This window comes from Hippichthys cyanospilos, chromosome 12, assembly GCF_059441005.1.
Source record: "Hippichthys cyanospilos isolate Australia breed blue-spotted pipefish chromosome 12, RoL_Hcya_1.0, whole genome shotgun sequence".
In the NCBI taxonomy this organism is placed as follows: Eukaryota; Metazoa; Chordata; class Actinopteri; order Syngnathiformes; family Syngnathidae; genus Hippichthys; species Hippichthys cyanospilos.
The window spans coordinates 14,572,572-14,600,570 of record NC_142380.1 but is presented as its reverse complement, the minus strand read 5'-3'; the positions used below and the strand labels follow the sequence as shown (position 1 = coordinate 14,600,570).

General features: G+C 41.5%; 1 protein-coding gene across 1 annotated transcript; it reads left to right on the top strand.

The window, feature by feature from the left end:
- LOC148415039 (polyamine-transporting ATPase 13A3-like) lies at positions 1-27,824 on the top strand. The gene is made up of 33 exons (XM_088429340.1): positions 1-96; positions 1,579-1,630; positions 1,693-1,866; positions 3,946-4,125; positions 4,681-4,751; positions 5,550-5,633; positions 5,704-5,773; positions 5,879-6,013; positions 7,289-7,361; positions 7,488-7,619; positions 7,775-7,942; positions 8,036-8,170; positions 8,393-8,415; positions 9,706-9,894; positions 11,064-11,125; positions 11,577-11,727; positions 12,062-12,139; positions 12,234-12,384; positions 12,717-12,837; positions 19,231-19,355; positions 19,432-19,586; positions 20,718-20,828; positions 20,923-21,002; positions 21,095-21,137; positions 22,410-22,519; positions 22,597-22,693; positions 23,105-23,177; positions 23,287-23,458; positions 24,049-24,230; positions 24,399-24,487; positions 25,387-25,467; positions 25,628-25,717; positions 27,434-27,824. Exons 2-33 carry the CDS (start codon positions 1,580-1,582, stop codon positions 27,614-27,616), a joined length of 3,639 nt encoding a protein of 1,212 aa, XP_088285466.1. The 5' UTR covers positions 1-96; position 1,579; the 3' UTR covers positions 27,617-27,824.
- The last annotated feature ends 175 nt before the right edge of the window (positions 27,825-27,999 follow it).

Genomic DNA, 27,999 nt, shown 5'->3' with positions numbered 1-27,999 from the left:
TGAACTGGTTCACAAAGGGCAGCCGTCCAAGATTACACACCTCATTTTGATGTAAGCTAGCTATCAACACCAAGACGAGGGAAGAGACAACGCATGGTGAGTAAATGACGGGTTACAATTTCTAAAATCTAAATCTAAAATTGAAACACTTTGCCTCAAATGCAGCTTGTTTTTTTTTTTTTCCTTTGTAATTTGTTGGTGCTTCTGTAATTAGATCTTGATTGAAATCATTCTTAAATTATTTTATTCTCCCTCTCAGCACAAAAAGCTATAGGGGCATCAATTTTCTAGTAATTTCATGACTGACTAATATTTATAGTAATTATTTGGAATGAAATAGTTGGATACCACTGTTTACTTTGTGTGGCAGTGACAGTTACTGTCACACACAGTAAGCGGTGGTGTCTGACTATTTCATTGCGCTCTATTTCATTTTTATCTTAAAAGTACACGGTGATGTGGATCAAATATAAACGTTTGTAAAAACACAGGCTGGTCAAGCCAGTTCAGTGTAACAATAGTAAGTAGCTTTATTTATGGGTAGTTAATTTGTGTCAAATTCAGTAATTCTGTCCTTTTGAGTCATTCAGTGACATGTACCTTTTAATAATTGAATAGAATTGTACTTTTTTAGAAACCTTACACAATGGTTCACTTTTCTTTGAGATAAAATGACTGTTGGAGAATGCATACAAATTTATTGAACTTAGATACTTGTGTAAACAAAGAAAAAAAAGTCAGGTAAAATTTGTCCTATGCTTTATGAAAAATGAAAAAATGTATTTTTATACTCGCACAATTTCTTACGTCATCAATGATAAACTGAAGTAGAAAGTGCAGATCTGTTTTGTTCAAGCAAAATAAAATAAAGCTCAGATATCTGAATAATGTTTTTAGGTCATTTTTGTTCTTGGCTACGTGCCAAAATTTTCTTTTTGTGTTTGATAGCTTGCTGTTAGAGAAATATATATATATATATATATATATATATATATATATATATATATATATATATATATATATATATATATATATATATATATATATATATATATATATAAAAGAAGACTAAGACACGCCCAGACTAGGCTGTAAAATGTATCTCAGACCAGACAAGATAGACTTCTTGCTAGACTTTCTTGCTAGCAAGGGATGACTCAGCTCCCACTCTTGTGTTCACCTCAGAGCCTTCAGGTGAGCTGCGAGCAAGCTCGCGTTTATTTATTCAGCAATGCATTACAGAATAGAAGACATGACAAAAATCCCAACTGCACAGTCGGGCGCCGCTGATCTCAAACAAAGACTGGAAGAAAGTTCAAGTTCACACTTTCCTGCGTCAATAGCTTTATCTAAGGACTGGGGCGAGATTGACAAGGACTAACCCTAACCCTTGATTGCAACACATGCTCATGAAATAAACACATAATGATAAAAACTTAATTTATGATTTCTTTCACACTTTCCAAGTTGTAAAGCACACTAATTTTACTATGTCCTCAAAGGCTTTATATCAGACGTGATGGGTTTACTAGCAAGCCATTAAACTAACTTGCTATTCTTCTTGTATTTTTTTATTAGCATGAATACCCAAGAGGTGAAGCTGATCAATAAAGGCCAGGAGGATGAGATGGTAAACACACCTTCACATTTAGCATTTATCGATATTTCTCTTAATGGACCTTGACTATACAGGAAGTATGGGGGTACCGGCCTTGTCTTTGGAAAATGATCCTGGTGGGTGTTAGTACAGTTTTCTCTGGTGGTCTCATACTCCTGCTGTTCTACTGGATGCCTGAGTGGGGGGTCAAAGCCACCTGCACGCTCACCTCACTGAAGGAAGCACAAACTCTGCTGCTCAGGACCACGGTATGTTTGTTCTTTGTCTGCAACTTGAGGCCAATCTTTTTGGCATCAAGATGCCAAAAGATGGTGCAAAAGCAATACTTTTATAATAAACATTGTCTTGACCTGATAGAATAAAGGAACATACTATAGGTGAGGAGGAAAAAAAAATCCGTTCATAGGTGAGTGGCAAATTTCAAATATGTGACCTGCTCTGACAAAATGTTCCGCATGTCGGTGGATAAAGTTTTGTTTGAGTGACAAATATAGATTGCATGGACTAAAAAATAAATATAGCGATTTTTCAAAGAGAATAGTCTCCATATGTCTCCATCTTCATTTCCCAGCAGCGAAAAATATTAAAATGCTAGCCGAAGTGTATAAAAGTAAGGATTTTTAGTTAACAATGTGCACATTTTCGAACGGGTTTTTATCAGACTAGCTAGCTAGTGTGTCGGGGTAAAGTTGTTTATTATCTGGAGATCAGATGTCATTTTAAAAACCGGCAAAGTCCAGGTCCTTGATAATGAAGCAGGGGAGAGTCACAGACAGATTCTTCTTCAGCCTGGGAAAAAGATCCCATCACATCAGTCACCCAGAGTCCAGTGAAGAGCCTTGAAAAGGTCTTCAACTGCAGGCTGAAAGATGCAGACTCAATCAAGGCAACCAGTGCTGACCTAGAGAGCTGGTTAAGAGCAATGGAGGAGTCTGGGCTCCCAGGAAGATTCAAGGTCTGCGTCTACCAACATGGGACCCTTCCAAGACTTCCTTGGCCTCTCCTCATTTATGAGATCCCCATGACTGTGGTGGAAGGCTTCCAACAGAAGGTGAGCAGTTATCTGAGAAGATGGCTGGGTATACCACGCAGCCTTAGCATCGCTGAGGCAATCAGCAAGGGGATCAAGGACAGCGGCTATATCCAAGCTACAGCTAAGGCCATCTGCTTTGTCAGCGAAGAACAGAAACCGGAGAAAGCATCAAGCAACTGCTCTGCAGGTTTGCTCTCCACGGCTTGAGACTGGGGGATGACAGTTGACCTGAGCTGAAGATTCCACCACACATCACCCAGTCCAAACTGAGACCTGACATCTTGGTCTCAGAAGCCACAAAGCAACCCATCTTGCTGGAGCTGACTGTTCCCTGGGAGGAGAGGATAGAGGAGGCCCGGGAAAGAAAGAGGGAAACGTACCGGGCGCGAGTTGAGGACTGTCGGAGGAACGGGTGGAAAACTAGGTGCATGCCAGTGGAGGTAGGCTGTCGAGGGTTTGTCAGCTACTTCCTGAGCAAAGTCTATGGAAGACTAGGCGTAATGGACATGGAGGCAGTGGAAAAAGCCTCTGGCTCTGGTTGAAGAGGGGAGAGCAGTGGTCGGAGTGGGTGTAGCAGGCTACTTGAACACAAGCCGAGATTTGATCACCTCGGTCGGGTGGCTTAGAGGAGGCTGTCTGTTGCAAGACCTGAAACACCCAGTGAATCCAGAATACAACACTGGTGATGTGTCCAAGTCTGTGCACTAGATATATTATCTACTATGTACATGTACATAGATATTATATACACAATACGTTTTTCCTAAAGTGCTTTTTGCTATTGACTTTTGAAAGAAATTCAGTATGTGCCCAAACCTTAAACAGGTTTTTCTCAGAACTAGTGATTTCGACCTAACAACATTCAAATTTCTGTTATTTTGTCAGTTTTATAACCATGTTTTATGTACTCCATCATTTTAAAGGGAAGTAAGTGTAGAATACATGAAAAACTACATTTTTATGATCTTTTTTCACATGAGGACCCTTTTGTCAGAGCCGGTCAAAGTGATGCATTTGGAGTGAACCACAAGCTTTGGATGTCTCAGAGGAGCTGAAATTAGTCTGTGTTGTTATGAAGAATCTTCAACCAAACCATGTATTTTAACGGATCATGTCAAAAGATGAGTTTGAAATGGCATTACAAAGACAGGTCAGTGTGCATCCTGCGTCTCAACTGGGATAGGCTCCAACTCACCTGTAGCTCCAGTGAGGATAAAGTGGTACAGAAAAAAAAAAACAAAAAACATAATTACACAAGCTTAATTAGTCATGTCTGTTTTTGTTACTTTTGCAGGATGGTTTCCGGCAGTGGTTTCGCGCCCGTGTAAAAGTGATGTTGGCTCCAGGGAAGACCCCCTTTGATAACGTGGCTCATCAATCCAAAGCTCAGTTGGATGGAGATGACCAGAAGAGCCTCCAAAGTGTTCAACATAATGAGCGTTTCAGGACATTCTCAAATAAAAATTCCGCTAAGGTACTTCAATGTGAGAATGGTGCTAAATAATCTCTTGGAATTATAAAATAATTATCTCATGCAATTTTTTCAATTTGTTTTATGAGCATGTATATGTTTATATAAGCCGTCATTCAATCCTCCAAACATTGGGCGTAATGTACGCATTGTTCAAGTGATGTCAGATCGCGTCATCAAGCCTGTGGAATGTAACGCACACTGGATCAGTGCAAGTTATTGAGAAGAAAAAGAGTGTCAAGCTAACAGTATGCATTGATACCAAACCTTTGAATAAAGCACCAATGCAAAATCATCTGCCAGTGTCTTCAAACAAATCCCAGACAGCTCAGGTGTGTATTTGTCACAACCCTACTAGCATCCCCACTCAAACAAAGTCAGAGGGACATATGGAGTATGAGCGTGTTCTTCCCGCACTCAGAGAAGATAAGTAGAGAGACTTTGGAGGGGGTAATTTCAGGACAACATTGTATGATCTCATTACAGGTTTTTCTGCATTTGTTAAGTAACTGGAGCAAATGTATTTATTTTGCCCCATTTGTTTCTCTTTCTTCATAGGTCCATTACTTCACCCACCACAGTATCAGGTATTACTGGAATGAAGGGATCCAGAACTTTGAATCTTTTAGGTAAGTATGTTTAAAAAAAAAAAAAAAAAATCTATTACTGATCTCTTGAAGATGGGCCATGTTCTCCCATTCATAATTTTGCACTTTTGCACTTTCATTTACTCAGAACTATGAAGCCATGGATGAGTAGGGATACACTGACAAAATATCACTATTCATTAACACCAGAGGTTGTCTGGAAATCATAGAACTAAAATTCTTAGAAATTTCCAATTTTGGGTTCATTTCAACCCAACTACATTGTCTAAAAGCCCCTACGATTTAAAACATACTGTTGGTCGGTAAGAACACATTTTTTTGAAGTTTTTGAAATGTATAATAATTTATTTTAATGGTTTTTAATGTAAAACAGTCTAAATCTTAAATATTGTCACTTTAAGCATTTTAACATGAAGAAAATGTTATTTTTTTTATTCACATTAATTATGAATTTGATTTTAAAAATAATGTAGTTGACAGCAATTGAAAAATTTTAGAACACCCGCACACTTTGACAATGAGAACACTACTGCGTCACCTGGTGCTGTTGATGAGTAAGTCCACTACACAGTGCAAAAGCAAAGCCTGTTTCCCAATACACTCTAGGGCCCGCCCCACCATTTGAGAAGGACTGCATTATGTCCATACATTTCTACATCTATACGTGATCAATCACACAGAACAAAGTTTAGTGTGAAGAAGCGAGATGATCCTTTAAAATATACCAACAAAAGTTGAATTGTGTTGAAACTAGTGAAACCAAGAATATGGCTCAATATGTGTAAGTTTTGTTTGTTTGTTTGTTTTATTTGTTTTTAGAGGTTTGGAGGACACCAAAGTTAAGTGTGCATCAATTCACACTGACCACAGCTCTGGACTCAGCAAAACAGTCCAAAATTACAGGTACGAGCTTGTTTTGTTGTCGTTTATATGAAAGCTCACATTCACAACATCCATTGTTTGTTGTTAACAGAGCTACCTTTTTTGGCAAAAATCAGATTGATGTCAAAATTCCTCCTTTACCAAAACTCTTTGTTAAAGAGGTACAGTAAAAACAAAACATTCATTCTCTATGGGGTTTTTCTATAGCCTAATGCTACCGATGATTAATTTCCTTTTGTTTTGTTTTGTTTTTCTTCTCCATCAAGGTCTTGAATCCTTTTTACGTCTTGCAGCTCTTTGGTGTCATTCTGTGGATGTTTGAGGAGTTGTACCATTATTCTGTATCTGTCTTTATCATGGCATTTGTTTTAATAACCACCTCATTGTATACCATAAGAAAGGTGAGTTAAATTGCATCGTGGTAAATATTTCCACTATGACTGTAGTTGCTGACATTGCGATTAACTTTGACTTATCAGGATGATTTTTTTTTTGTCTACAAAGTATGCATTACTTAATGGCTGCAGTACTGTGATTTTAGCAGAGTTTATACAGGTATCACCATATCTAATATTTTTTAGTGCTGTGACAGAAACAGACCAAGAGCAAATAAAATGAAAATGACAATGAAAACGTAGCAGTTAATTGCTATATTATAGTGAGTGTCAGAGTGCTTGGCTGAATTTTTTTTCACACAGGTTTCCTTATTGAAAAATGATTGACATCCACTGCATTACTGCACAGTTGTCAAACACAAATGGTGCGCAACTTAGGGTATTCATGACAAAAAGAACTTGCCTCGAGTGCATTCAAAGTTACACTGGTTCATGACCACTCGCAATGTGGGAAATCTGAACAAACAACAAATATATACCGTATATTTCAGACTGTAAGACGCATTTTTTTCCTCATGTTTTCAGCCCTGTGGCTTTTAGTCCAGTGCGGCTTATCTGTGATTTTTTTTTTGCAAGCCACCAGCAAGCCAATGCGTGTATCTGAGGTGTGAATTTATGGAACAGCTATTAAACAGAACTGAAAAGATGTGAATCAATGGCTGTGCTCAAAAAGAGTTAAAACAAAATTTTTTTTATAAAAAATGTGTCGAAATTTAATAAGACAATGTATACAATTTTGGGTAAATTTGTGACGTATAAATTTTAGATGCAGTACACAGTATAAGTGATTTTATTCACGTATTTATGATTGTATATGAATTATGTAGAATGTGTTATTATGTTCACGAAAGTAAACTACCAAAAAAAGGGAGGCAAAAAAAAAAGATACTATTGAAGTGTTGATTTCGATTTTGAACTACTATTTAACTAGCAGATATCCATAGATTCATCCATTTTCTATAAATATGTTGAGAATAAACATGCAGGCATGTTCAGTCTGTTAAAGAGAGGATGTTGCTTTTGGCAATTACAAAAAAATTAAATAATAATAAAAAAAACCCTTCATATACCATCTTTTTACATAACGATCTTATGTTATTACCTGCGGCTTAGTCCAGTGCGGCTTATCTGTGACAAAAAAAACATTTTTTTTTGCTCATATTTTACTGCTGCGGCTTATATACAGGTGCGCCTTATAGTCTGCAAAATATGGTACTTTACAGATATGAACATAATAAAATATGATGAATTTACAAAGATGAAATTTGTACCTCATTCCAGCGTTATGTGATACTACATGAAATGGTGGTAGAACACTGTATGATAAGCGTTTCAGTGTGCAGAGGATATGAAGGCAAGTTTGCTTACGCTACCATTTGTTGTAAATAACATTTTTCTGTAAATAATAACATCAATACAATAACTAGTTGCAGTGTTGATGTGGTTGATGGTCAGTACATCTTTTTTAAATTGACCACAGGTGTTGAACAGGTCATGTCAACTGAGCTCGTACCTGGTGATGTCATCATTATTCCAGCCAAAGGGATGATCATGCCCTGTGACGCCGTGCTCATCCGTGGCACTTGCACTGTTGACGAAAGCATGCTGACAGGTTGGCGCCATTACTAAAACATACAACATAGTAAACCCTTCCATTGCTAGTCCATGATTCATGATCCTGCCCGTCTGATTTTTGTTGAAAATGATTGAAAGCCATCAAGTGCAATCCTGATTTTTTAAATTAAAGATGTCTGTTTGGATTTCCAGGGGAGAGTGCTCCCGTTATAAAGAACAGTGTGCCAAGTTCAGGCGAGGCTGCGGAGAGGATCTACAATACAGAAGAACACAAAAACAACACACTCTTCTGTGGCTCACATGTGATTCAAAGTCGCCAGTTTGCCGGTGAGCTGGTGAAGGTGGTTGTGATCAAAACAGGTGAGGATTGGGATTAAGCAAAATCACATTCTTCAGATGTTTCGCCAGACTAAAATGATGTTAATAGAAGAAGCTCATCATCTTATCTTACAGGCTTTAGTACAGAAAAGGGTCAACTTGTGCGCTCCATCCTGTACCCTAAACCCACCATTTTCAAACTGTACCGTGATGCTACACAGTTCCTGATGTGTATGGCTGGGTTGGCAGTAATTGGCATGATCTATACCAGGGGTCACCAACTCCGGTCCTCGAGGGCACCTATCCAGCATTTTTTCAGTGTAACCCTCCTCCACTGCACCTGATGCAAATTATCATGATCATTTTGGTGCTCCTGCAGAGCTTCTTGATGAGCACATCCTATGAATCAGGTGCAGTGGAGGAGGGTTACACTGAAAAAATGCTGGATAGGTGCCCTCGAGGACCGGAGTTGGTGACCCCTGATCTATACTGTCACTATCCAGGTCTTAAACGAGGTAACAATTCATATGCAGTTGACCACCCAACCAAAATACACGGTGATATATTGTTACATTTTTTTCCAAGCTTAAACTCTATTGACATTCATTTCGCAGAATTTCTAAAACTATTAATGACCATCGCAAAACCACTCACAGAGGTTGTAATTTTCTAACACACACAATGAAATGTGAGAACACATCTCACACTCAATGTGACAAAACTGTTTGATGAGTAGAGTCAGAGAAATCTATAAAGAAGACTAAGACAAGCCCAAATGCTATCCTCTAAAATAATAAACTTAGACCAGCCAAGATTGACTTTTCTTACTCATGAGGGACAGCAAAAGCTCACAATCTCGTGTTTGCTTCCGGACTGTCAGAGCTCTGCTGTCCCGTTTGCTTTTTATTCAGTTCAACAAAGCATTGCACAATAAAAGACATAACAAAAAGCCCAATTGCAGAAAATCAGGTGCCGCTGATCTAATCCAACACCGGGGGAAAAGTTCCAGTTCACACTTTTCTGCATCAACAGCTCTATCTAAGGAATGGGGTGAGATGGACAAGGACTGCATAGATGGATTGCAATACGTGCTCTCCTAGACAACAAATAGACACATAATAATAACAATTCATGTATGATTTCTTTCACAAGTAGGCTTTTAATGTGGAGTAAAATGGAAGGAGCAGGAAGAGTGAGAAGAGTGAGGATTAGATGAGAACTAAGAAGAAAATGTCAAGCTAAAGAAGCAAGAGAGAGAGGAGGAGGAGGGCAACGTGAAAGAGGAAAGAAAGTAACGAATAGAAGGGCAGGTATGTGGTGGCCATCTGGAAATTTTGGAAAATGCATTTATTCTATTTCTCGGTCGTTCAATCCACCCTCCAGCAAATGGTCAAACTGTCTGCCCCATTCCCTAGAACATGTTAATGTTAAAACAATGTAGTAGTAAAATGTGCTCTAGCAATCAGAAAAAAAAAAAAAAAAAAAAAATATATATATATATATATATATATATATATATATATATATATATATATATATATATATATATATATATATATATATATTTAACCAAGAACTTAGGCGATTTCAGCAGAGGTGGCAAACATCCTGAGGAGTTGTCTAAGAGGACTTTTTATGTCAAAACATGACTTAGTCTATTCTTTTGAGAAGATGATGAAATACTATATAGTTCACAGTGACAACTAATACATTCTAATACATGAAGACACCTTGTCTGGCTGGAATTTGCATTTGCCACCAACAGTATGTGATGCAGTGTTGATCATATCCCCCATCCCTTCCAGGTTCCTGTTCAGAATGTCATCTTTGACACTTTAAACGTTGTCCTCGTTGCTGTGCCGGTGTCGTTACCAATGACACTGACCATAGGTCTTGTGCATGCACAGTGGCGTATGAAAAAAGTTGGCATCTTTTGTATCAGTCCGCAAAGGATCAACATCTCTGGTCTACTGAACCTGGTCTGCTTTGACAAGGTGGGTGTAATACAGCCAACCATGCAGTTACATTATCAAGAGTCGTATTTGTGGCATTAACTTTTGTGGCTGTTTTTCACTCTAAAAATGGTTCGTCAATTCGCAACTCATTTGTTTAGAAAGTAATTCATTTAATGCCTTTATCCACTGGACCTGATTTTCGTGATGTCCACTGTAGGGCAGGGCACAGGGATGATGCCTCAAGTGCCACCAGCTGGCACTTGTTGCTAAGCTACCCAACAGTTAGTAGCATTTTCCAGCCTGTTTGAGAATTGAAATATGTGTGTTTATGCTATATTTTATTTTAATATCACATTTTTAAAATTTAAAATGCTAAAATCACGTTTGTAACACTTTCAAACACCCTGTTGTCCTCCAATCCTTCCATATGTGTGCATTATTTGTACCATGTACATGATCAGCTGTTTTGCAACAATACCCAGGATTGCACTTTTTTTTCTTTTTTTTTTGATGAGTTACTCACATGAGTACCAGGACATTTGGTATGCACTTTTTTTTAAAAATCAAAAACCATCCCCTTCATTGTCCACCTCATTATGGCTCACACATTAACTGTGCACTGTCGCATTATTCTCACCTTTTATAAATCCATCAGTTATGGTTTGCACAGTTGGTTCTTGACCCAGATTAATTAGTCCAAGGAAGCCATGGGTAAATTCTCTGTCACTGTAAAATGACAACATATCCGATCACCTTCACACCTTCATGAGAATGATGTTCACGTGCTCGTTTCATACTTATCTAATAAATTATGACTTAAAATTTTCATCCCCCATATCAAACGCACCTGTTTTGTCTGCTACCTGAGGACCACTTTTAAGTGTGTGTCAAGCCACGGCACATGTTTTAAGTGCGTGTCATGCCACGGCACATTTTGGAGGCACTTTTCAGGAAAAAAAATATTCAGCTCAAGCTCATGGATGAAAGTTAAGTAGGTATGCAAATGCACAAAGTGAGGAATGTGATGTCATACATCAGTGATTTCTGTCACGTCTGTGCATCCAAGTACCAGTTATGTGCACCCATTACTATACCATCACTTCATTACACACACAGTTTTTTGCAGGGTGTTTTGTTTTTGTCTTCATATCCTCATAATTATACCTCGTATTATTTGCAAAGTTGACCATCTTTATTTTTTATTTTAGACCGGCACTCTCACTGAGGACAGTTTGGACATCTGGGGTATTCAGAAAGCTGACGATGGCATGTAAGTGTATATATTTTTATTTCCTTGAAGGAATATATAAACAAATCGCTAAAGGTCTGAATGTTCTTGGTGACAACATAATGTGTGAAAATTTTCTTTGCTCTTGAAGCTTTCATAGTCCCACTAATTTTATTGCAAGTGCCCTTAAGGAAGCCAGAATAATCATTTTTGGACAATGGATTTTAACAGAATATAGAGCATACAAGCCTAATTCCTGGAAAAGAAATGTCAAACTAGAGACAATTCTAAACAAACAAACAAAAAAAATACAGTGTCTTACACTGAGTAATAAACTAAACACTGACTTTTATAGTAAGTCTTTTCAGTGGAATTCTCACTTGACAAATTTTCTAAACTTGTTTGAAAAATCATTTTTAGTGTTGCTTATTTATTTTTATTTTTGGGCCATAAAATGTCACGTTCTTGAAGATTTGACCCACTTCCCTCACAGTTTTTCAGCTCCAAGCACTGAGGAGGTAACAAGGAGTTTGGTGAAGACTTCTTTTGTTGCCTGCATGGCTACCTGCCACTCATTGACCATCATAGATGGTAAAATCTGTGGAGATCCTTTGGACGTCAAGGCGTTCAGTGCCACAGGCTCGGTAGGGAACAGTGATTGTCAGCTCGATGTCAATCACAAAACTCGAAGGCTCTTTCTTGGGAGGAGGAAAGCGGCTTCACCGTGCCGATGGAAATCTGTACAAATCTGTACAAGTCTAATATCAGATTAAATGACTGTGATTTTTAGGAAAATATGTCCCTGTGACCTTGTTTCTTGACTGTTTCAAACAATACAGGCCAGACTAAAAAAGATATACAATATATGCATTTTTAAAATATTTGAGTGTGGTATTTAGTGGCCATATAAACCATGACACCATTATGTCTGGAACGCCCTTTTTGTCGCAAGGGGTAATTTTTTATGATTTTGTGCAGATTCTTGAGGAGGCAAGACAAAAAGAGACCAATCTTTACAATCGCAGAATTTCCACTGTTGTACGATTTACGGAACAGGTAATCCTTCAACTGACCAGTTTGTTTTCACTGAATCCCAAATGCCCATTCTAGAAAAGCGTCAATCCTAAAGTATATGGCATGCGACTTTCAGGCCTGGGAGTTTGGCATTGTGCGCCAGTTCCCCTTTTCCTCGGCACTGCAGAGGATGAGTGTTGTAGTCAAGCGGCTGGAACAAAAACACTTGGACATCTACCTAAAAGGAGCACCGGAAACTGTGGCTAAACTCTGCAAACCACCAACAGGTCAGACACAACCACAAACACACGTAAATGTGCCATTCCCTTCAAAGCTCTCTTGCTAAAATATAAGACGATTTCATTTGTATCCACGTGTTCCAGGATAAACTGATTTGGTTCTATTCCATGCATGACATTGTAAAAAGTTGGGGCGCTCATTTAGTAGATTGTGAGCTGCCAGTAGCTTGTGAAGGGAGTGTCAGTAGCCCTCATGTAATTAACTCAATTACGACAAGCAATCCGTTTTATGTTATTGGTATAGCTACCGACATACCTAGCATACGTTGCGAAATGTATTACTTGTAAAAAATGACAAACTGGTCCTTCTCTCTCCACAGTCCCACAGAATTTCATGGAGACTCTGGATACTTACACGCGACACGGATTCCGGGTTATCGCGCTGGCGCACCGCCAAATGAAGTGTGAACTCTCTTGTTCCAAAGTTCAGAGCCTCAGCAGGTATCCATGCTGTATTGAATAAGAATAATTACTGTGCACCATGAAAGAAATGCCTCACTTTTCCTAACTACTATTTCTACAAATTCATCTCTAGAAGCCACAGTTATGCTTGCACATATTTACACAGCAGTTAAACTGATCAGCAAAGCAAAAGGACATTGTTTCCTTTTCAACGTTTGCAAATATTATCATTTGTCATTTGGGTGCAAACGTCAAACATTAGGTTCTTCCCTAATTCAACAAGATTCAGAATTAAATTACCATAATTTAAGTGGCAGAAATACTGCGTGAACCTAATGTACTTTTATGGCCCTTATTTGCATGCAGAGCGAAAGTCTAGTGCAAAGTGCAGTCTGAATGTACATGGCCGCCCTGACCAACCCCACAATCTGTAGTAGGGCAGTTACGTTGTGCTATTAATTATTTTTGAAATGGTAATGATTACAATTTGTTTATGTTAGTTGTGTCATGGAAAATACATTCATTAGTATAGCATTTTATTGTTCATTGACCACCTGGCTTTGTTTTGAACAAAGACCATACATGGGAACTCTGTGTGCCGAGAATGACGACCTTAACAGATAAGAGTCACACATATTAACATATTGTAATCCATGGTTTTTGCCTCCCTTCTTGTTTTAATGACTTTTTCATCTTGTAGCCGTTCCCTCCCGTGTGAGTGAATAAGAATCTTCACTTTTACTTGTCCCGACACACCCAGATCACTTAGCTGTTCTGTTAAACTTGTGTATTTGAAGCTTCAAATTAAAGAAACCCAAAAGGACAATTTGTTTTTCCAGACTATTTTACTAATCTTACCAAGAATCCTAAAAATTCCAAAACAATTGATTTAGTTGATGTATACATTATTGTAATGCATTCATTCAGGGGGGTTTATATTGAGCCCGTTGATTATTGCAGCGGTCCACTGTACCACTTATAATGATCCTCCTAGTGACAAACTCTGTCCAATTGTTCCTTGTCCAAAGCTTTTAAAACAGTTAATAGTTTTATCAGAATGCCCAAGCTTTCCTGTAGGGCTGAGGGATAATGTTGATATATCAATATCTTGCAATATGAAGTGATGCAATATATGCCTCATTGCAATACAATTTCCCTTTCCAATATATCACTTGTGTCATGGTTTGTTGGGTTGTGGGTTTATTTTGAGGGGTTCTGTTCCTTTGTTTCCGTATATAGTTCCTGTTCCCGCTCCGGTTGCGTCTTTCTGCGTTTAGTTTTGATGTAGTCCACCTGTCCGTGTTACCCGCCCCTCGTGTCCTCCAATCCGCTCCCTTTGCCTGTTGTCCCTGCCCAGCTGCCGTGTGTTTGTTTGATTAGAGCTGTATGTATTTAAACCTGGTTTTCGTTACAGCCCGCGTCGGATCATTGTCTCTGTCACGTCATGTCTTATTGTCTCTATCGTATTGTTGTCTCGTAGTCCCGTCTTGCCCCGAGTCCCTCAGCTCCGTGTTTTCCTGCCAGCCTGTCCATAGTGTTTTGCTTTCTGTTTTGCCAGCCTGCCTGCGCCCTTAGTTCGAGTTTTTTGCCGTCCTGTTTTTCTCGCTTTTGTTCCCGTTCGTTTATAAATAAATGGAGTTAATCAACCCCCTGTCCCGACGCTCCCCTGCTTTTGGGTCCTCCTCCTCTGCAACCATGCCGGCCTCCTCAACCGCCGTACTCCCTCGTGACAGAATGATCCGACCAGCACAGGACCCAGCGGGAAGTCCGCGTCGGCGGACTCGACGCCGCCGCCCCGCCCGCATCCGTTCTCAGCCCGCCGGTCAGCCCCGTTCCCCCAGTGTGAGACCTCTTGTTTTTTCTTCCGTGTTTCTCCCCTCCGAGTCCGCGTCTGTCCCCGCTTCTGATCCGCCCCCCGCGTCTGTTACTTCCGCGTTTCCCTCGTGTTCCTCCGACCTCCCATACGACACGATTCTGTCCCCGCACGTTTTTTGTAGTTCCGATTTTTCTGATTTGCGTAGTTCACCTTCTGTCCGCACACCCGATCACCCTTCCTCTCCTGTTCGCGCACCTTACTGTACGTTGGACTCAGATTTTTCCGATATCGAGGATTGCCCTCCTTTCGTCACGTTTCGTTCCAGTACCGGTCCGGATTTTGTTTACCCGCGTCCCTCTTCCTTCGACACTTTTTATCATATTCCGTATTCGAGCCCGTGCACCTCTTATGATTTTGATTCAGATTTTGATTTTCCGTCCAGCCAGTCATTTTACAGTCCGTCCGAAGACTCAGATTCAGAGCCCCCATTTGACCGTGACCTTTTCGTGGGCTCCCGGTTGGCATTTCGTGGCCGCCGGTGGAGGGGCCCGCGAAAAGGCCACCGCCCCAGTGACCACCAGAACCCATCTGTTCAGCCTTCCGATCCGTTCCCTCCTGTCTCTGTGTCCCCCTCTTGCCGCGCCCTGCCTACTTCCTCCTGTCCTGTACCACCCTCTTCTTGCACCCTGTCCCAAGCTCCTGTCGCGTCTGTACCACCGGTCTCTGTTCCCCAAACTTCCTGCCGGCGGGCTGAAGCGGCACCCGCCCCTGTCCCAGCGCCAAGGCGGCTACCTGTCCCTGCGCCAAGGCGGCTACCTGTCCCTGCGCCAAGGCGGCTACCTGTCCCTGCGCCAAGGCGGCTACCTGTCCCTGCGCCAAGGCGGCTACCTGTCCCTGCGCCAAGGCGGCTACCTGTCCCTGCGCCAAGGCGGCAGACCGTCCCTGTTCCAGCGCCAAGGCGGCTACCCGCCCCTGTCCCAGCGCCAAGGCGGTTACCCGCCCCTGTCCCAGCGCCAAGGCGGCAGACCGTCCCTGTCCCAGCGCCAAGGCGGCAGACCGCCCCTGTCCCAGCGAGCCGGCGCCCGGCCTCTGCGAACCCTGCGAGCCGGTCCCCGGCCTCTGCGAACCCTGCGAGCCGGTCCCCGGCCTCTGCGAACCCTGCGAGCCGGCGCCCGGCCTCTGTGACCCCTGCGAGCCGGCGCCCGGCCTCTGTGACCCCTGCGAGCCGGCGCCCGGCCTCTGTGACCCCTGCGAGCCGGTCCCCGGCCTCTGTGACCCCTGCGAGCCGGTCCCCGGCCTCTGTGACCCCTGCGAGCCGGCGCCCGGCCTCTGTGACCCCTGCGAGCCGGCGCCCGGCCTCTGTGACCCCTGCGAGCCGGTCCCCTGCCTCTGTGACCCCTGCGAGCCGGTCCCCGGCCTCTGTGACCCCTGCGAGCCGGACCCCGGCCTCTGTGACCCCTGCGAGCCGGACCCCGGCCTCTGTGACCCCTGCGAGCCGGCGCCCGGCCTCTGTGCACCCTGCGTGCCGGACCCCGGCCTCTGTGCACCCTGCGAGCCGGACCCCGGCCTCTGTGCACCCTGCGAGCCGGACCCCGGCCTCTGTGCACCCTGCGAGCCGGACCCCGGCCTCTGTGCACCTTGCGAGCCGGACCCCAGGCTCTGTGAACCCTGCCCGTCTGCCTCCCAAGCCAGTCGCCCGTCTGCCTCCCAAGCCAGTCGCCCGTCTGACTCCCAAGCCAGTCGCCCGTCTGACTCCCAAGCCAGTCGCCCGTCTGACTCCCAAGCCAGTCGCCCGTCTGACTCCCAAGCCAGTCGCCCGTCTGACTCCCAAGCCAGTCGCCCGTCTGACTCCAAAGCCAGTCGCCCGTCTGCCTCAGTCATCCCAAGTCAGTCTCCTGGCATCCCCGCCGTTTCTGATTGGCCCCCAGTGGCTGTCTCTGTCCAGCCTGCCGTTCCCAGTGCTGCCAGCCACGGTGCCGCAGCCTCAGCCTGTTGAGCCACCAGCCACGGCGCCTCAGCCTCCTGAGCCACCAGCCACGGCGCCGCAGCCTCAGCCTGTTGAGCCACCAGCCACGGCGCCTCAGCCTCCTGAGCCGCCAGCCTCTGCGCCGCTGCCACAGCCTCCTGAGCCGCCAGCCTCGGCGCGGCAGCCGCAGTCGCTTGAGCTGTCAGCCATGCCACCATTGCCGCAGACGACAGAGATGCCAGACGGTTCCCTGTGGTCGCCCCTGTCCCAGGTCAGTCTTGTGCTCTCACTCGTGTCTGTGGTCTGCACCCAGTGGCTGTTCCCTGATGGCACCCCGACGACGCCTCCGCACCTGCCTGACGGCGTCCAGCCGACGCCTCCGCACCTGCCTGACGGCGTCCAGCCGACGCCTCCGCACCTGCCTGACGGCGTCCAGCCGACGCCTCCGCACCGGCCTGACGGCGTCCAGCCGACGCCTCCGCACCGGCCTGACGGCGTCCAGCCGACGCCTCCGCACCGGCCTGACGGCGTCCAGCCGACGCCTCCGCACCGGCCTGACGGCGTCCAGCCGACGCCTCCGCTCTGGCCTGACTGCGTCCAGCCGACGCCTCCGCTCTCGCCTGACGGCGTCCAGCCGACGCCTCCGCTCTCGCCTGACGGCGTCCAGCCGACGTCTCCGCTCTCGCCTGACGCCGCCCTGCTGACGTCTCCGCTCTCGCCTGACGCCCCGCCTGCCGATCTTCAGGGGCAACCGGGATACAAGCCTACCTGGGGTGGCTTGCTGTTCGCCATCGGGCGCCCAGGTCGCCCACCTGACTCGGCCCGCCGGGCACATCTGCTCTGGCGTCCTGGCCGCCCGCCTGATTCGCCTCGCCGGGCGCCTCTTGTCTGGCGTCCGGGCCGCCCACCTGACTCGGCCCGCCGGGCACATCTGCTCTGGCGTCCTGGCCGCCCGCCTGATTCGCCTCGCCGGGCGCCTCTTGTCTGGCGTCCGGGCCGCCCACCTGACTCGCCCCGCAGGGCACCTTTCGTCTGGCGACCGGGTCGCCCGCCTGACTCGCTCTGGCGACCGGGTCGTCCTCTGGACTTTCCCCCTCGGGTGCATCCCGTTTGGCACCAGGGGTGCCTTTGGACTGTTTTTGTTTTTCTCCTGTGCCCTCCTCCGGTCCCCCTTCCGCCCACCCTGCCTCGGTTTTGTTTGCTTGTCGGTTTGTTTTGGGACGTCTGGGATCCGTCCCTTGAGAGGGGGGTTCTGTCATGGTTTGTTGGGTTGTGGGTTTATTTTGAGGGGTTCTGTTCCTTTGTTTCCGTATATAGTTCCTGTTCCCGCTCCGGTTGCGTCTTTCTGCGTTTAGTTTTGATGTAGTCCACCTGTCCGTGTTACCCGCCCCTCGTGTCCTCCAATCCGCTCCCTTTGCCTGTTGTCCCTGCCCAGCTGCCGTGTGTTTGTTTGATTAGAGCTGTATGTATTTAAACCTGGTTTTCGTTACAGCCCGCGTCGGATCATTGTCTCTGTCACGTCATGTCTTATTGTCTCTATCGTATTGTTGTCTCGTAGTCCCGTCTTGCCCCGAGTCCCTCAGCTCCGTGTTTTCCTGCCAGCCTGTCCATAGTGTTTTGCTTTCTGTTTTGCCAGCCTGCCTGCGCCCTTAGTTCGAGTTTTTTGCCGTCCTGTTTTTCTCGCTTTTGTTCCCGTTCGTTTATAAATAAATGGAGTTAATCAACCCCCTGTCCCGACGCTCCCCTGCTTTTGGGTCCTCCTCCTCTGCAACCATGCCGGCCTCCTCAACCGCCGTACTCCCTCGTGACAACTTGTTGGCTTTAAAACGCCTTGTTTTCGTAATATATTGTTTTTTTTAAATCAATCAGCTACGGAGTGGCTTTCGTATCATGATTTTTGTCATATTTTGTCTTATCCGAGCAGCCATACTTGCGAGCAGTAGAGTCTCATGTTCCATTTACCTCAAATGGGAATTTTGAGTTTTCAAGTTTTGTTTTGTTTTACTTCGTTGTGTTTCTTTTATATGCTAAGTCATTTTTGTAATGACTGAAGCAAAAGAACGGTACAGAAGCGACCGTATCGCTTCACTGTATTTGATCAATTATAACTCCTTGGCTTTTGTTGTATTTTTTCACCAACGTGAGTGACAGATCTGTTTCATTCAAGGTTGAAGAGCAAAAATGGCAGAAATAGAGGAGTAAGAAGAAAATAATATAATATTAAGTCAGTGCCATCTGAAAAGCGTATTCTCAAATGCTGGGAGCAACACAGCTTGAAAAAAAAAGTGGGCATGCTACGTTTTTTTTTTAAAACAAAATACGTTAAAGTGTGCACATAGATGTCAATGATGTGTGGCCTCTGAAAAAAGAATGAATAGAATATGTGCATTCTAATCATTTCAAAGTTTTTTCAGTCATTGTTAATATATATGCCATAGATTTGTTTGTTTGTTTTTACATTTCCCAATATATCACAACACATATCGCAATCCGCCGCCGCTGTATAACAAAATATCGCAATACACTTTCAAGACACAATACCCAGCACTACTTTCTTGTATTGGGTTATCTGAGCTTCCTGTGGTTTGGTTTGTGAAATACTTTTCTGAAAGGTGAAAATGTGGTGTGCGTATCTTCTGAATTTGAACAGGGAGCAGGTGGAGACTAACTTGGACTTCCTCGGTTTGATCATCATGCAGAACAAAATCAAAGAGCAGACGACTAGTGTTTTGTTTGACTTACGACAAGCCAACATTCGAACTTTGATGGTCACAGGTGAACTGGCGATTTGTTATCAGTTCTGAATTTTGTCTGAAATTCATATACTTAATGAAGTTTTTTGTGTGTTAAGGAGACAACATGTTGACAGCAATTTCAGTGGCTCGAGAGAGTGGAATGACTCAAGTCCATGAGAAAGTCATTATTGCAGATGCTGTGCCTCCAAACAATCAAAACCCTGCTAGCATCACGTGGCGCTACGCTGACAACCCTATCGTAAACCATCTGGTATGACAGAGAAAAAAAAAACTAACGTGAACATGATGATTTTTATTTTTTTGATACTGTTTGGATACTATGTATTTACCCGTTGTGAGCCGTCAAGGCTAGCAAAGCCTTCCCTGCTTGCCTAATATAACCTGACATTATCATGACTATAATAAACTATAATAATTATACTTATAATAATAAAAGTCAATTTCATTTTTATATATAAAATTATTCTCCGTATTCTGTTCTTTTCGGGTCATATTATATCCATATTCCTTGTTAAAACTTTCTTTTTTTAGCCTCATATTTCACAGTTTTCCTGCATATTTTTGGGTCCCCTTCCTTCCTCCTCCTCCCAAATCAACTCAGCATGCCCAGACATGACACTTATATTAAATCACCAATTGTAATTTATCGTACAATCTTGTGAAAGCTTGCATGCTTTTCGTGGACTTCATAAAACTTTGTGGACAAATAATTTGAAATTATTATTAATTATTCTAGGTTTTGGCACATAGAATGAAAAGTTTTAATTGATGATTTGGGTTTATTGATGTTTAACAGCCCTGAAAAATAGCCTGCGTAGCCCGGTAATGCGTATGTGCGCGCATGTGAGATCCAATCACCGAAGGCCTAAGTGTGAAATTCACGGACCGCCACTACTATTTACTAATAAAATCAGTGAATGAATGGAAATAATGCTGCCATTTTTGAGAAGTTACTTCTAAACTACTCTACTCTTAACTACTATTTTTGATTTTGCACAGCAAGAAAAAAGCATTGTGCAACCATTGTGCCTGGTCGTGACTGCTTAACATTGCACTGACTTGTCTACTGGTGTCCCCAACTGGCAGGATTTCATAACTTGTCCTTTATATTTACAGTATATTATTGATACCTTATGTTAATTGTTTTTCACAATAATTATTCGCAAAGATTTGAGCATTTATATTTTGAACTGATCACCTCTACAACCTTCTTAGCAAATCACAATTCTCACCGTAAGTGTTTTAGAACGAATCCAAGTGTTTTAGCGTACTAGAAAAAAGAATACCTGGGGGCATCTTTTTCATTTTAATTGTCTGCAAACTTTTTGGTTTACCCTAAGTCTTTTTTTAAACTTTCACTTCTATCTTTTTGCTGTTTCAGAATGCTGAGATCGATGGACTGTACAGTGAAGGAGAGCCAGGCTATCACTTTGCTGTGAGTGGCCAAGCCTTCACTATAATCACTGAGCATTTTCCACAACTTTTCCACAAGGTATTAAACATCATTTGCCTAACTGAGTATTGTTTGTCCTGCCATGACAACGACCGAACGTTAAACTGTATGTCTCCTCACGGGGCTGCTTCAGCTGCTCCTGAGAGGCACTGTGTTTGCCCGCATGACTCCAGACCAGAAGACCCAGCTGGTGCAAGCCCTACAGAGCATCGAGTCAACATTTATATTTGTTTATTTATTCATGTATTGCCTGAAGTACTTAATATAATGAATTAATATTTTTTTTTGTTATATTCATCATGCAGTTACACAGTCGGGATGTGTGGAGATGGTGCTAATGACTGTGGGGTGAGGCCATTAATGAAAATAGCATCATCTGTTTTTTTTTTAATGCCTATTTTTGTGCAAACGTATGTTACAAAAGAATCAGGTTTCCGGTCCAGTGACTGACTTTCTAGACAATACATATCCATTCTCACAAAGGGTTAGAGATGCTCAAATTTATTAGTTTTCCATATGCAGTATATTAAATAAACAATATTGTGTTTCATATGCACACATATGTGCATATATGCTGTTAAATGTAAGACTTAAAAAAAAAGTTACATTTACTTAGTTAACTCAGGTCTATTTACATGTTTTTGCAGCTAAACCAAATTTAAGGAGAGTCACCACCACAGACAGGCAAAAATGGACCTTTCTAATGTTTTACTTTGCGTAGTTCGCAAAGCCATGTTCAAACTTTTAGTTTTTTCATCAATATCAAGATTCTACTGAAGTTTTACAAGCTTTAGTATTTAATAGTGTGTATATATATATATATATATATATATATATATATATATATATATATATATATATATATATATATATATATATATATGTATATATATACATACATACATACATATATATATATATATATATATATATATATATATATGTATATATATATATATATATATATATATATATATATATATATGTATGTATATAGTTGTTGAATAATGCGATTAATAGTGATTTGTTTTACTATTTTACGATTTATTTTACTAAAAAAAATGTATTGCTTGGCAGCAATATGATATATACATTTGCCAATTTTCAAAGTTTCTTTTTATGAAGCAGACTGTGAGAAAATTAACAATCTAGCATGCAGAAACAAACAGGAGCGGCACAGGCTGAGTTTTCAGCTGCAACAGCTATCTTAACAAAATGCACGGAGCTTGTGTTAGCTGTGGCGATTGATGTTTAAAAGTAACCCAAAAGCGTCTCATAATGACATGTCAGCAGCATTAAGTCTTTGTTTTTTTTTAGTCTTTTCACCGCATTTAGCAACGTGTTTTACTGCTCATTCTATGCCATCAAAAAAGTTGAGTTTATTGCTAAACAGCAAGTCGTGTGATAAGTAGTTAAACATTCAACACTTAGCTACAGGCATTCAAAGGTTTAGATTGGTCAAAGCAAGGTTCAACTGTCAATGTTATCGTGCGTTTTAAATTCAACCCGGGATTTTAGCCAGTATTCCTTTTTCTGCATAATTGGTCGGTTTATGGTTCAAGTAGCCATCGCGTGTTTTTCCCAGATTGTAGTTTCTGTCTCTCTCGCTCTGATTTCCAGGCCCTTAAGAAAGCTCACAGTGGGATTTCTTTGTCTGAGCTGGAGGCCTCTGTGGCTTCCCCTTTCACATCAACCATCCCAAACATATCTTGCGTTGCTAATCTCATCAGGTATTGCACACAATTGAATGAGGCACAAGTGTTGATTGTATTTTTGTGATGTCATTTTTTTCCCCTTCTGTCCACAGGGAAGGCCGCGCTGCTCTTGTCACGTCTTTCTGTTTGTTCAAATTCATGGCCGTCTTCAGCCTCATCTTGTTCACCAGCTTGATTTTGGTCTTCACGGTAAGTATCATCAAACACCTCGGGATGTTTTAAAACTAAGCATTATTAAAGATCAAATGCACGCGTATTGAATTTAAAGTTTAAAACAACTCTATTGTACTTAATCAGCGATTCTTTCATTTAAGACGAAAGGGAGCCTTCACACCACTAGTGGTACTTGTGCCGCATTCAGAGAATGAATGAGTCCATGCAGGATATAGTGAACCATTAGGCTGGCCGTCAAGTCCAAATCCAGTCTCCTCAACATTCACAAAAGGACAAAAATTCCCACAGGGAGATTCCAATTGTAGAAAGTGTTCCCTGCCCCTCTATAATATGGTTGTTAAAATATTATGTTTTGCTATTTATTTGATGCAATGCTTGTATGGAAGGACTTTGCTGTATGTTCGATATGATCTATGCCCTTTTCAGGTGGATGACAACTTTGGGAGCTTCCAGTACACTTTGATTGACTTTGGCATTGGTATTTTTGTCCCTTTTACAAGTGAGTTAAACTTCACCATATTCATCCAATGTAACCGATCTTTGCTATGAATTAACACTGTATTTGAGTCAAAACTTTTATCCATATTTTTTTTTTCTTTCCGATGAAGTGAGCCTAAACCCTGCATGGAATACACTAGCGAGGTGCACGCCCCCAACCTCTCTGCTTTCTGCAAAGATTCTCTTCTCAATTTTGTCTCAGATCCTCAACTGCGTGATCTTCCAGTTTCTGGCTTTTTTCTTTGTACAACGACAGAATTGGTATCAGATACATGAGTCTATGTGAGTAACATTTCAACCTACAACAGTATCGAAAATTTCCAACCAATAAAAATCACAGTGGAAATCTCCCTCATACAAGTACTCAAACAATACTGAAAATCATTTTGTTCTCAGCTCAAGTTAATACCATGTATGAGCATATGAGCAGAATATTAAATGTATTTTTGGTCTTCCAAGTACAAAAGCAGTGCTTCTCAATTATATTTTGCAAAGTGCCCCTAGGAAAGAGATTATCTTATAAACAATATAAATCAACGTTCAATGCCTGTTAGCTATTATTTTTCTTACTGCGTTTATACAGGTTACAGGTTGGACTAAAACAGAAAAGATAACCTAATGCAAAGTGCCTGACAAAAACATACCAAATCCTTATTTTATTGCAATTATACTTCATTTAGCAAAAAAAAAAAAAAAAAAAGCCTTTTCACAGCTCTCACACACACACAATGTAATACCTCTCATACTTTCCCAAACAACACTCCTGCAAAACAAAATAAAACTAAACTAAATTAAAGTTAGACTGAAATAAAAAAGAGAACAGAAAACCCCCTTTTTAAAACGTATTTGACTAAGGCTTTCCTCTGTCACAGTGCCTGCAACGTGTCCAGCTCCAGCAACACTTACAGCCTCAACGAAACTGAAGCTGGAAAGACACGTAACTTTGGGAATTTTGAAACCACCTCTGTCTACTATGCCTCTACCTTCCAGTACTTGATTGTAGGCATCGTCTTCTCCAAAGGAAAACCCTTCAGACAGCCAAGCTATAAAAATTGTAAGATCTTGAGGTTTGATGCTTTACTGTTCGAAATTGTTGAAAAGAATAGGTTTCCATTTGTTAAGGTTATTTTCTTGTGGCATTTTATGTTCCATTAAGACACTACCAGTAAAATGTAGCCTATATTTGCTTCACTAAAAACCTTATTTCCATGTTTAATTACAGGGCCTTTTATATTGGCCTGCTCAATTCTGTATGCTTTTCTCCTGTTCATCATGCTCCATCCAGTTCCTGTTATAGACGACCTATTTCAGGTATTTTTTTTAACTGTGTAATATTCTTAAACTGTTTCTTTTCTGACTGCTTAAATTACAAAAGAAAAGATGTAGCAAAACAAATAAACTATTAGCAGGTGTCAAAAAACACTGTATCCTACACTAAAAGCACAACCACTTGCACTGAATTTGTCATTCTGGAACACACTATACAGTACAAAGTATGAACACAACTCACTGCTTTACTATACACATTTATGGCTTTCATTTACAAAGTTTTGCCAACTGTCTGGCCACACAGTCACAAGAAAAAACTGTTTTCAATTGTTTCTCCAAAGTAATCAGTTCAGGCTCTACAAATGAGCGACAGTTAAGCTGTCGGAGTGGAGTAAAATTGAAGGAGCAGGAAGAGTGAGAAGAGTGAGAATTAGAGGGGGCGGAGGACAAAAATATGACTGTGAAAAAGCAAGAAGGAAAGGAAGGGGAGGGCAAGAAGGAGAGGGGAGCATAGGAAATGTAATTACTGATGACATCAATGCAGGGTTGTGGTGGACATCGGGAACTTGTGTGAAGAAAAAACAGTGTTTTTTATTTTTCCAATCAGTGAGTAGTTTGCTCGCTTATGTGCTTATTTTTATGATGGCTTGTGTTTATTGTTTCATACATTTTTGGGTAATATAAGACCAATATGGCAGCACCTGAGATGCACAAAATATGGATAGTTTATTCTGCTTTATTCTCATTGTACAAATGAAATATTCATAATAATATGCCATTTAGACTAGTTTGGACACAAAGGACATATTATTGCAATTTTTTTGCCTTGAATTCCCCTTTAAGTGTTCAAATGAACAGAGTAAAATTCATGTCTTTCTGGCAAGTTGTTGACAAGCTGTGTCGTGTGCGTGTGTGTTTGTTCGTGTGATTCTTTCCCTCAGATTGCACGTGTTCCCTACGAATGGCGCATCACACTCCTTGTCATTGTTGTAACACATGCTGTTGTGTCTTTGATACTGGAGGTATGCTCACACTCAGATAGACCTCTTGATGACTAATCAGGTTTTACACTTTTATTTCCAAATACTGAATCACATTCTGTGTAAAATTGTTTTTGAAATCTTTATTGCTCAGTTGCAATCAAGACTTTCATTCTCAAATTCCCGCTGCAATGTTTCCTAGAATTTGATCCATGATACTTTGTGGAACATCGTTACAGCCAATTTTGGTGCAAATCGAAGCACCGTTCCCTCCTCTGCTAACACAATGCAGGTTGGCAGGATTTTGATTCATGTGTATTCCTATGTGTCTTGCTCTTTCCTCTTCTTTCACACAAACGCACCAGGAACCTCCCGAGGCCCACCTACAACTTTACCCGGCACAAAAACAATGCTCGGTTATGATCGGGATTGTCTGAAAGGTGGTCACGTAGTGTGTTATATTTTTGTGGGCGGGATAACAGCGAAGGGATTTTCAACATTTCTTTACTCTTCGTCACGGCCTCCGTTATGATGCAACCGATCCTTCGAGTTCCACAAATAGATCGCCAATGGTGGGATCTTCAAATTTTCTTGTATTGTGGAAAAGATCATTCAAAAATGTTAATGCTGGCAGAGATTTATAGAAATAAAGTTTTGCATACTTTACAAAATGCAAAATCTTACTTCAATATCATTAAATAATAATAATTTAAGCATATTATTTTTTTAAAAGAAATTGAGAAGTCTATGAACATAGCTCTTTGCAATGACTATTATATAGCAGTGGTTCTCAAAGTGGGGTCTGTGGACCCCCAAAGATCCTTGACCTGACTGCAGGGGGTCAGTGAAACAGTTTTTGTTATTTATGAAAAAAAAATATATCATCATGTTAATTTTATGGTATATTCCACTTGTGAATTTATTCATGACTCATCAAAGCAATCAAGTCAACCAATTTAATATACTTTTAAAATTATAATAATTTATCAAATAGACCCACAAAACCCATGACATCAACAAAGAGCTTGACTCTTGCACTCGCAGGACCTCTTGCTTTTTGTGTTTTTAGGTGTTTCTTGTTTCTATTTGCACTATTATTTCATTGTACAGCCCTTTGGTTGACAATGGTATTTTTAAACATGCTTTATGAATAAAAATGGACATGACTTGCTATCTACTTAGCAACGGATGCATTTGTAAGACCTTCCACTTGGTCTAGTGAGGAAAAGAGAAAAGAAAAGCTGTCCAAGCAAAGAAAATACCAAGAAGATTATGTTAATCAAATTTGGATTTATTTAAGACAGTAATGGACGACCAATATGGTTTTTTTTTTTGCTTTGTTTTGTTTTTGCAATGGGGGTCTTTGGAAAATGTGCTTTCCTAAAGGAGGTCCCTGACTCCAAAACGTTTGAGGATCCCTGTTATATAGAAGTAATGATTATCCCAAGGTTCCACACAGGAAGCTTCTTGAAGATCTGATCTAGGAGTTCTACTTAAGGTTCATTTGAAATGTGCATTTTTTACTATCATTACCTCTGATTTCAAATAATTATCCCAAAATAAATGGCTAATCATGACTTTATACTAAATGCCCTTTAGAGGACGATCATTCCTATGAAATTATTAATGCATCGCTTAATTCTAATGGCTGCTTTCATTGACTGTAGGAAAGCTAATTTAATCTGTATTATATTTCACTTCAGGTGTGCAGGTGTTAAAATTTAACCAATTCCTAAATATAATACTATATACCAGTGGTATGAGGCCCAAGGCAGTTCAGCAGTACACCGCTCTAGGGTATATGAGTTTGTACTGAGAATTTTTTCATTTTGATTGAGTTGAGCAGCTCTTGCATTTGTTTTCTTTGGAGTTTGCATGTCTACCTAACGTTGTGGCCTTCATTTCTTTGTATTCATATAATTGCAGAAAAAAATGGATGAGTATCTTTCATGTTAGTGCAGGCCTAACCTTTTTTTCTCCCACCTTCATGTTGCGCCTCATCTCGCAGACGATGATTGACCGATGGGGCTCAGCCTTCCTCCCTTGGCTCTTTTGTCGTCAAAAGCATTCCTCTAAGACTAAATACAAGTGTCTGGCTCTAAAACTGCAGGATGAGGCAAACTGGCCTCCCGCACCGTCGACTATCACCTTTGCCGACACTGCTCAGTATCACAGCTCCGTCACTTTTTGACACCAACCCGGGTTGAACTGCGTAAAGACAAATTAGCCTCTGGTATTTGGGGGCTATTGCTCTTACTGATTTTTTGTTTTTTGTTTTATTGCCTACTTTATTGTTTGCTCGATTGTGGAATGTAGTTTGCGCGGGAAAGTGAACATATTAAGAATTTCATTGTGTAGTAACACTATGCACATGACAATAAAACTTGAATCAACTGCTACCTCAAGAGCATGCCTTGAAAAAACAGCTGTTGAAGGATTGTCTCTATTCATAAAGTGATAGTGTGAATAATTAAAAAGCAAGTACAATACATGGTATTCAAATGTAAAATGTGTCCAGATTACCGCGTTCTAAAAGTATGGCACAACTGTCACTTTATGGATTAACGGGAATTT